The 9,917-nt window shown below is 50.2% G+C and overlaps 1 protein-coding gene across 1 annotated transcript; it reads left to right on the forward strand.

The window, feature by feature from the left end:
• Window positions 1-1,544: 1,544 nt before the first annotated feature.
• pde6b (phosphodiesterase 6B, cGMP-specific, rod, beta) lies at window positions 1,545-9,501 on the forward strand. The gene is made up of 22 exons (XM_067250137.1): window positions 1,545-2,015; window positions 2,973-3,125; window positions 3,359-3,448; window positions 3,826-3,966; window positions 4,098-4,172; window positions 4,394-4,458; window positions 4,586-4,652; window positions 4,868-4,915; window positions 5,036-5,185; window positions 5,320-5,463; window positions 5,549-5,614; window positions 5,798-5,944; window positions 6,071-6,178; window positions 6,280-6,389; window positions 6,749-6,836; window positions 7,014-7,114; window positions 7,516-7,623; window positions 7,756-7,819; window positions 8,118-8,192; window positions 8,375-8,458; window positions 8,891-9,044; window positions 9,446-9,501. Exons 1-22 carry the CDS (start codon window positions 1,545-1,547, stop codon window positions 9,499-9,501), a joined length of 2,565 nt encoding a protein of 854 aa, XP_067106238.1.
• Window positions 9,502-9,917: the final 416 nt, after the last annotated feature.

Here is a 9,917-nt window from a genome sequence, read left to right on the forward strand (position 1 = left end):
CTGCCCTGCCCTGGGCTCTGCCCTGCCCTGCCCTGCCCTGGGCTCTGCTCTGCCCTGCCCTGGGCTCTGCTCTGCCCTGCCCTGGGCTCTGCCCTGCCCTGGGCTCTGCCCTGCCCTGGGCTCTGCCCTGCCCTGCCCTGCCCTGGGCTTTGCCCTGCCCTACCCTGCCCTGCCCTGGGCTCTGCCCTGCCCTGCCCTGGGCTCTGCCCTGCCCTGCCCTGCCCTGCCCTGGGCTCTGCCCTGCCCTGCCCTGGGCTCTGCTCTGCCCTGCCCTGCCCTGGGCTCTGCATGTGTAAGTGTGAGCAGCTTATCCATGTGACCTTTTGTTTAAGATGGTTATGAGTCCTTAATATAGACAGGTTTTCTCCGCTCTCATTTCAGTAGAAGGATTACAGATATTTCTCCACCAGCCTCTCCCTCCCTCTTGTCCTTCTCGGACCCTCATCCAACTTCGTGCCCACTGTGTGTCTCACTCTGTCACTCCTATTAGCTGGACAGCTCTCCAAAACTGGTTGTTTTCAAAGCAACTGAGGGATTGTGTAAGACTATATAGAAAGATGTCTCAGGGCTTAAGCAATGTGACTGCTGCTGTCTTCGTTTTTTAAGTCTAACCAGCCTGGGTTTGTTTTGTATGTGAAAGCTAACTAGCCTGTATTTCAATGTCAAGTCTACTACAACAAGCCTGTGTTTGTGGGTGAAAGCTAATTAGCCTGTGATTTTCACAAAATGTGAAGGCTAATTAGCCTGTGTTTGTCTGTAAAAGCCAACTAGCCTGTGTTTACTGAAGCCCAGTTGCACGAGGACTGGCCAGACAGTGTTAGAAAGGTGAGAGGAGGGTTGGGTGCTGAGATAATCAGCTAGTAGCCTAACTAAATAGGGCTTATCAGTGAAGGGTCCTTTTTTAATAAGAACTTAAAGAGCTTGTGGGCCTACCGGCCTCGATGAGACCAGGGGAACACACACACTCAGGAAAACACACACACTCAGATAAACACATCAGTAACTGTTTCAGGACACTCTTTTCCCAGAGTGTGCCTCCTCCTTGATGCCCGGAGGAAGAGCCATGATGAAGAGAAGGTAATCGTCTGATAGTGGGCAAGCTGAGAGCGGATCTGCCCGCCCAGACTGCGATCACCTGACCAGGTTGTGCATGAGAAGATCCAGGCTCACCTTCAGCACGACTAAGACGCCAGCTTGCTGATGACAGTAGAATTGGCTCCAACGACTCCCCCCCCAGCACCTCCCTCTCTCCCTCCCTCTCTCTTGTCCGTCCGTCCGTCCGCCGCAGCCACGTCCTCCTCTCACCTCCCCTCTCTCTCTCTCCCCCTCTCTCTCTCTCTCTCTCTCTCTCTCTCTCTCTCTCTCTCTCTCTCTCTCTCTCTCGCTTTCGCTCTCTCTCTCTCCGTCCTGCAGGATTAGATGCTGGTGAATGTGTCCTCTCTCTTCCTCCCCTGAGAGTGCGAGGTCGTGAGCTGTGCGGAAAGCTGCCCCAGAGCCACCACACCGCTGGCCCGCGGCGGAAGAGGAGGCGTCCCTGAGAGAAGATGAGCGTAAAGAAGGAAGACGTGGAGGCCTTCCTGGACGGGAACCCGGCCTTCGCCCAGGAGTACTTCAACAAGAGCCTGAGCCCGGCAGCCATGGCAAAGGTGTCGGGTCTCCCTGAGGCAAAAGTGGACTTCAGCTTGTACCGTGAGCTCAGCCAGGTGGAGGAGAGCAACTACCTGTTTGATATGATCAAGGACATGCAGGAGAACGTCAACATGGAGCGGGTGGTGTTCAATATCCTCAAGAAGGTCACCTCTATGATCCACGCGGACCGCTGCAGTCTCTTCATGTACCGGCAGAGGAATGGCATCGGGGAGCTGGCTACGCGCCTCTTCAACGTCACCAAGGACTCCAAGTTTGAGGACTGCTTGGTGCAGCCGGATTCAGAGATAGTATTCCCTCTGGACATCGGGGTGGTGGGACACGTAGCCCAGACCAAGAAGACAGTCAACATCAAAGACGTGTCAGAGGTAAAGAGATGCAGACCGGGAGGGGGGAGGGGGACGACATCTGGGGCCTGGGGGCCAAGGAAGGGGGTTCTCTTTCGGGGACATGGGGAGGGGGTATTTTGACTGTCAGACCATGTGAGCTGGGTCATGTGCATAGCTACTGTTAGAAGGGGCTTTGGGGGGCCTAGGGGGTGGGCGGGCCTTGGGGGCTGAGGGCTGGGGGCTGGGAGGTTGGGGGGATGGGGAGATTGGTACTGTGACACACAATTAAACTGCTGAGGTGGTGTTTGAACAATTCAACGAAGATCATACAGACACATGAAGAAGAATGTGGTACAGTCCAGCCAAGTTTTAGAAAGATAATAAGGTATTCACAGATATGTTATGTACATGTGCAGGATAGTGCGCTGTAAGTGGACAGAGTGTGTAAATCCTCTTGACGGACATAATCCAGTTATTTCCATATCTCATCAGGCTGTGCTCCAGGTGGGATTACGTCCGTGTTACATTTAAACAGGGGTCAGCAGGAATCTACGACAGATCTACAACTAAGTTCCCACAGGCTTTGTTACTGATACACACTGTCCTGATCATACCTGAAGTGCGTTTGTCCAGTGAACAGACTGGTCATGTCACTTCTATAAACAGTCCCACCGATACTGTGGATTACACACACACTTTTACACACATGTACCAAAATCACAAATGCATGTACATGTACGAAGACCCCTCCTAAAGGCTCCAAACAATTCAAATATTAAAATGAAGCAGCCTGGTAAAAATGATTGTTGTGTGTGTCAACAGAGACGATGTTTATCTGGGTACCTCTGTCTGAAAATGCTGTGTTTGTGTGTCAGCCATCCCCTCCGATGAGTAACATGGTCATGTGTGCACACATGCATGTGTGTGTGTGTCTTTAAGTGTCTGTGCCCACACGCTCCCGTTTGAGCGTGTGTGTATGTGCGGTCTGTCTTCCAGAGCATGCACTTCAGCCCGTTTGTGGACGACCTGACAGAGTACCAGACTCGCAGCATCATGGCCAGCCCCATCGTGAATGGCAAGGACATGGTTGCTGTGTTGATGGCCGTGAACAAGACAACGGGGCCACAGTTTACCCCAGAGGATGAGGATGTGAGTCTGTCTGTCTGTCTGCCTCCCTGCCTGCCTGCCTGTCTGTCTGTCTGTCTGGTTTGTTTGTCTATCTGCATGATCTGTCTGTCTGCCTGGTCTGTCTGTCAGTCTGTCTGTCTGTCTGTCTGTCTCTGTCTGCCTGACTGCAGGCCTGCCTGCCTGCCTGTTTGAATGTTTGTCTTCTGTCCATCTGCCTATCTGTCTCAAATCAGACTCTCTGTTTGGTTTTTCAGATTTTTTTAAAGTATCTCAAAGTTGCCTCCTTGAACTTGAGGATTCACTTCCTGAGCTACCTACACAGCTGTGAGACACGTAAAGGACAGGTGAGTTGAACTGTCTGAATGCCTGCCTGCCTGTCTGCCAACCTCTCTGTCTGTCTGGATGTGTTTGGATGTGTGTCTGTCTGTCTGTCTGCGTGTGTGTCTGTCTGTCTGTCTGTCTGCGTGTGTGTCTGTCTGTCGGCACAATAGTGTGTCTATGTGGCTGGCGGAGTGTCTGTCTTGCTGTTTGCCTTGTTACTTGGTTCCTCTGTCTGTATCAAGGGAGTTGTGCTGGCTGCTTTAGAGTGAAGATCAAACCAGGATTATGGATCAAGTTTTCAAACCAGATGCCAAATTCCCCACCACAGTGACCCCATGTTTGCTTGTGTGTGTCACATACATGTATTTGTGTGTGTATTTGTGTGTGTGTGTGTGTCTAGCTGCTCCTATGGTCAGCCAACAAGGTGTTTGAGGAGCTGACTGACATTGAGCGGCAGTTCCACAAGGCCCTGTACACGGTCCGAGCCTACCTCAACTGTGACCGCTACTCTGTGGGCCTGCTGGACATGACCAAGGAAAAGGTAGGCTAACGTCAGCTCGATCTCCGTGTGTGAGCACAGCATGCATGTGAGCTGTGTGTGTGTGTGTGTGTGTGTGTGTGTGGTGGTTGTGTTTTGATGGTGTTACAGTTATGTTATGGTGGTGTCCACAGGAGTTCTTTGACATCTGGCCAGTGTTGATGGGAGAGCAGGCCCCCTACTCAGGTCCCGTTACCCCCGACGGCAGAGTAAGATCTCCCTTCACACACCTTCATACACCTTCATACACCTTCACTCATCTAAATCCATGTTCACGCCCCTTCACATGCCCTCATACACCCTTCTACACCTTCACACACCCTCAAACACATTCACAGACCCTCACACACCCCCAGTCGTCTCACATCTGCTCGAGAACACCTCCCCCTGCTCTCGTGGAGTTCTCACACGTGCTCTGTCATCCCCCCAGGAAGTCATATTCTACAAAGTCATTGATTATATTCTACATGGCAAAGAGGATATCAAAGTCATACCGTGAGTTTCCTGCTGTCACACTTTCTCTCTCTTTCAGACAGGAAATGGTCTTACAGGACACCATTAAGCATTAAGGTATAACATGTTACTTTTTACTTGACTGGGAGTGTGTGTGTGTGTTCCTCAGGACTCCGACACCTGACCACTGGGCTTTGGCCAGCGGTCTTCCTACATACGTAGCAGAGAGTGGCTTTGTAAGTTCTTTGTCATGCTCTCATACTCACAATTCATACTTTCATGATTTCACATTCTCATACTAACCCTAATTCATACTTTCATGATTTCATATTGTCATACTAACCCTTACCCATACTCTGACACTTCCATATACCATTAACATCCTCCAATAGACAAAATAGGTTCTGCAAATGTTCTCTAATCAATGTACGGTGTTGTGTGTTCACTCTAGATTTGCAACATTATGAATGCACCATCAGAGGACATGTTTAAATTCCAGGTAAAATGTGCAATGTGACAACTCAATCTGTACAATAAGACACAGCACAAACTGCAGTTCAATAGCAATAAAACGTAATTGATGTACTTTCTGGTCCGGTCCTATTTTCCCATGATGCAGTCTGAGCCCTTGGATGCCAGTGGTTGGACCATAAAGAATGTGCTGTCTCTGCCAATCGTCAACAAGAAGGAAGAGATTGTGGGCGTGGCCACGTTCTACAACAGGAAGGATGGGAGGCCCTTTGATGAACAGGATGAACAGCTCATGGAGGTAAACTAGGCTACAAACTGACAAATTAACTAACTTACTCAACTTACTCAATAACTAACTGACTGACTGACTGACTGACTGACTAATTAACTAACTAACTAACTAACTAACTAACTAACTAACATCCTCTTTAGGCCTTGACCCAGTTCTTGGGTTGGTCAGCTCTCAACACTGACACCTACGACAAGATGTTCCGTCTGGAACAGAGAAAGAACATCGCCCAGGACATGGTGCTGTACCACGTCAAGTGTCGTGACGATGAGATCCAGAACATCCTGGTGAGAACTGGAACCTCACGCACCTTCCTCATCCTCCTCCTCATCCTCCTCCACAGAAAAGGTGACTTGTTGTCTCTGTTCCTAGAAAACCAGAGAGGTGTTTGACAGAGAACCGTGCGATTGTGAGGAGGAGGAGCTGCAGCAGATTCTGGTATCTGGCATCTTTGAGAACAGCTCCATGTCCACCACACGCTGGGTCACACCTCTTGGGCTTAATTTAGGACTTCAACACAAAATGAATGAATCCTCCAATCTCATCAGTAATTCAGTCCTTCTTTCATGGCAGGAACTCTGAATTCACGTGACAAGGTGCTAACTCATTCTGCTTCTCTAGAAAAAAGAGCTGGTGGATGCTAAGAAGTTTGAGATCTACGAGTTCCACTTCTCTGACTTCAAATGCACGGAGATGGAGCTGGTTAAGTGTGGCATCCAGATGTACTATGAGGTTGGCGTGGTGAAGAAGTTCCAGATTCCTCAGGCGGTAAAACAAACACAACACCTTGCTCGACTTGACCTCACACCCATTTTTACACTGTCGTCAAAAGAAAATCGCAGCCTTCAGGCACGAGCGAGCCGGCTACAGTCCCCTCTCTACCCGTGTTTGCAGGTGTTGGTGCGCTTCATGTACTCTGTCAGTAAAGGCTACAGGAAGATCACCTACCACAACTGGCGCCATGGCTTCAACGTGGGCCAGACCATGTTCACCCTGCTCACGGTACTGCAGCTCGCTCACCTGGTCTCTCTCTCTCTTGAACACGGTTCGTGGTGGATTTGGCTCCCTGGTAACATGGTCTGTGCGTGTGTCCGTGTGTTCAGACAGGCAAGTTGAAAAGGTACTACACAGATCTAGAGGTCATGGCCATGATCACAGCAGGCTTCCTTCACGATATCGACCACAGAGGAACAAACAACCTCTATCAGCTTAAGTGAGTATCAACACATTTAGTCATTTAGCATTTAGCAGACGCTCTTATCCAGAGCGACTTACAGTAAGTACAGGGACATTCCCCCGAGGCAAGTAGGGTGAAGTGCCTTGCCCAAGGACACAACGTCATTTGGCACGGACGGGAATCGAACTGGCAACCTTGAGATTACTAGCCTGGTTCCCTAACCGCTCAGCCATCAACACACACACACACACACACATACACTGAGACATGCACTGAAGCCAGGGACTGAAGTCAAGGCTGGGTTTGCCTTCCTGGACAGATTTTATAGAGTGTGTCCACCCTATGGACATGTTGATGATTCTGTTTGGCTGACTCTAATTGCTGGTTATCTACAGATCTGGCAACCCACTGGCCAAGCTTCATGGATCTTCCATCATGGAAAGGCATCACCTGGAGTTCGGCAAATTCCTGCTAGAAGACGAGGTATGTGTGGCCAAAGTCAACAGAGAGTATGTCTGCGTGCGTTTGGGCACATAGATGTGCATGTGTGTCTTTGTGTCTGCTGTTTGTGTGCATGCGGGTGCATGTGTGCTTAGAAAGTATGTTCATACTTCTGTAACTGGCCATGTGACTGACCATATCTGACATTCATGTCCCTAGACATTAAACATCTACCAGAATCTGAACCGACGGCAGGTGGAACACGTCATACACCTCATGGACATTGCCATCATTGCCACCGACTTGGCGCTTTACTTCAAGTCAGTCCAACATTCAGTCCTTGTCTTCTCCCTTCCTCTTAACACCTGTTCTCCTCTTCTGCTGCCCTCCTCCTCCTCTCCCCCTCCTCCTCCTCTCCTCTCCCCCTCCTCCTCCTTTCCTCTCCCCCTCCTCCTCCTCTCCCCCTCCTCCTCCTCTCCCCCTCCTCCTCCTCTCCTCTCCCCTTCCTCCCCCTTTCCCCCGCCTCTCCTTTCCTTTGCTTCTCTCATCCTCCCTTCAACTGTGACTGCCACTGAAAAGGACCTGAACTTCATATCTGCCCCATTTACTCATCTCTCCACCCCTCCTCCTCTCCTCCTCTCTCCTCTCCTCCACCTCTCCTCCTCTCCTCCTCTCTCATCCACTCACCTCACTCCTCCTCTGTCCTGCCTCCTGCTGACAGAAAGAGGACGATGTTCCAGAAGATTGTGGACCTGTCCGAGACGTATGAGGAAGAGAAGAAGTGGGTGGACTTCATGTCTCTGGAGACCACCAGGAAAGAGATTGTCATGTGAGTAGAAGGAGACGTCTATTCTTCCATCCAGTACATGCCATGCACGAAACCATCCACACATTCATCCATTCATCTATCCAGCCTTCATTCATCCATTCATTCATGATGTATGCATTGCTGTCTCGGCAGGGCAATGATGATGACAGCCTGTGACTTGTCAGCCATTACCAAACCCTGGGAAGTTCAGAGCCAGGTGTGTCTATTCCTTCATTTATCAACCAACCCATCAATCCATACAACCATCCATCCAAACATCCTTCCATTCACCCAACCCCACATCCATCCATCCATTCATCCATAAATCCATGAATGTATGCATCCATCTAAACATCCATCCATACACCTTTCCCCACATCCACTCCCTCCTGTCCCTCCATCCCAACATCCATTCGTCCTCCATCCTTCCATCTGTCCAGTATGTCTGATTCACTAAACCGCAGGGTGCCCATGCCTTTCGGAGTCTGAACTGTGTCTGCGCTGCATGTTTACAGGTGGCCTTGTTAGTAGCTGCCGAGTTCTGGGAGCAGGGTGACTTGGAGCGCACTGTTCTAGAGCAACAACCCATTGTGAGTGTGTCCACCGGTGTGTGTGCGTGCGTGTTTTAAGTGTGTTTGTGCGTAACGTCTGTGTGTGTGTGTCTGTAAGTGTTTGTAACGTGTTGTGTGATATCTGTCTTTATGTGTGTTTCTGTGTGATTTGCGTATGTGTGCGTGCGCCTGTGTGTAACCCTGTGTCGTTCCTCCTCCAGCCTATGATGGACAGGAACAAAGCAGCAGACCTCCCTAAGCTGCAGTGTGGCTTCATCGATTTCGTCTGCACGTTCGTCTACAAGGTACTGAACATTCTCTCTCACTATGCACACACTAAGTATACAAGCTGTACGAACTGAGTACACATGCCGTATACACTAAGTACACACTAAGTACACATGCTGTACACACTATGTACACACTCAGTACACACTATGTACACACTAAGTACACATGCTGTACACACTAAGTACACACTATGTACACACTAAGTACACATGCTGTACACACTAAGTACACATGCTGTATACTAAAATAGACACATGAAGTAGACACAGTGGACGCACTCACCAATCAGTTTAACTAAGAAAAGAAACCAAAGCTAGAGGTCCGAGGGCAGAACCTCACGACGAAACACCAACACCGTTTCTCTTCTCGTCCTCCTCTCTCCCCCACCCGATCCTTTTCTCCTCTCTCTCCCCTTTCTCCTCCGCTCTCTCCTCTGTCTCCATCAGGAGTTCTCTCGCTTCCACCCGACCATCCAGCCCATGCTGGACGGCATCCTGAACAACAGGAAGGAGTGGAAAGCCCGGCAGGAGGAGTACGAGGCCGGCCTGAAGATTCTGGAGGAGGAGAAGGCTGCTCGGGAAGAGGCTAACGCCAAGAAAGGTACCTGGTCTGACACAGTCTAGTACTAAGACTACAGACTAGTCTGATACACTACACTACCATTACCTGGTACTAAGACTACAGACTAGTCTGATACACTACACTACCATTACCTGGTACTAAGACTACAGACTAGTCTGATACACTACACTACCATTACCTGGTACTAAGACTACAGACTAGTCTGATACACTACACTACCATTACCTGGTACTAAGACTACAGACTAGTCTGACACACACTACTGCCATTACCTGGTACTAAGACTACAGTCTACTACTAACACTGGTACACTGCACTAATACTGCAGTCTAGCACGAATACTACAGTCTAGTGTAGTCTGGGGTGGCATGTGTTGCATGTGCGTCCTTCATCTTGTTGTGTGTGTGGTCCTGGTGCAGCTGCCGGGAACAACCCCAGCGGAGGCTCCGGGGCCAAGACGTGCTCCGTGTGCTAGAGCACCGCACGCTCCGGAGGTAGGTGACTCCAGGATGACATCATCACAACCACACCACCTCACAGCCGCGGCCGCAGCCAGCACACACCCCGGGACAGCGCCACCTACAGTCACCAGCATGAAACTGCAGCCTGGGAGCAGGGGAGGGAGGGAGGGAGGGAGAAGGAGAGAGAGAGAGGAGTGGGGGAGGGCCAGAAAGGGGAAGAGGAAGCACAGCAAGCATCCTGCCTTGCCCCAAAAGGACACTCATTGGCTAAATCCAAATTCTAGAAACATTCACCCTCCTCTCGGGGTCCTGGCGGCGTCTCCTGGAAGGATTGCAGAAGGCGTGTGTCTGGTGGAGTCACGTCTGTATACCATGTCTACCACCATTACCTTCTAGAACTTTCCAAGTAGGCCACTGACTTTCCTCAGAG

This window comes from Osmerus mordax, chromosome 14, assembly GCF_038355195.1.
Source record: "Osmerus mordax isolate fOsmMor3 chromosome 14, fOsmMor3.pri, whole genome shotgun sequence".
NCBI lineage: Eukaryota > Metazoa > Chordata > Actinopteri > Osmeriformes > Osmeridae > Osmerus > Osmerus mordax.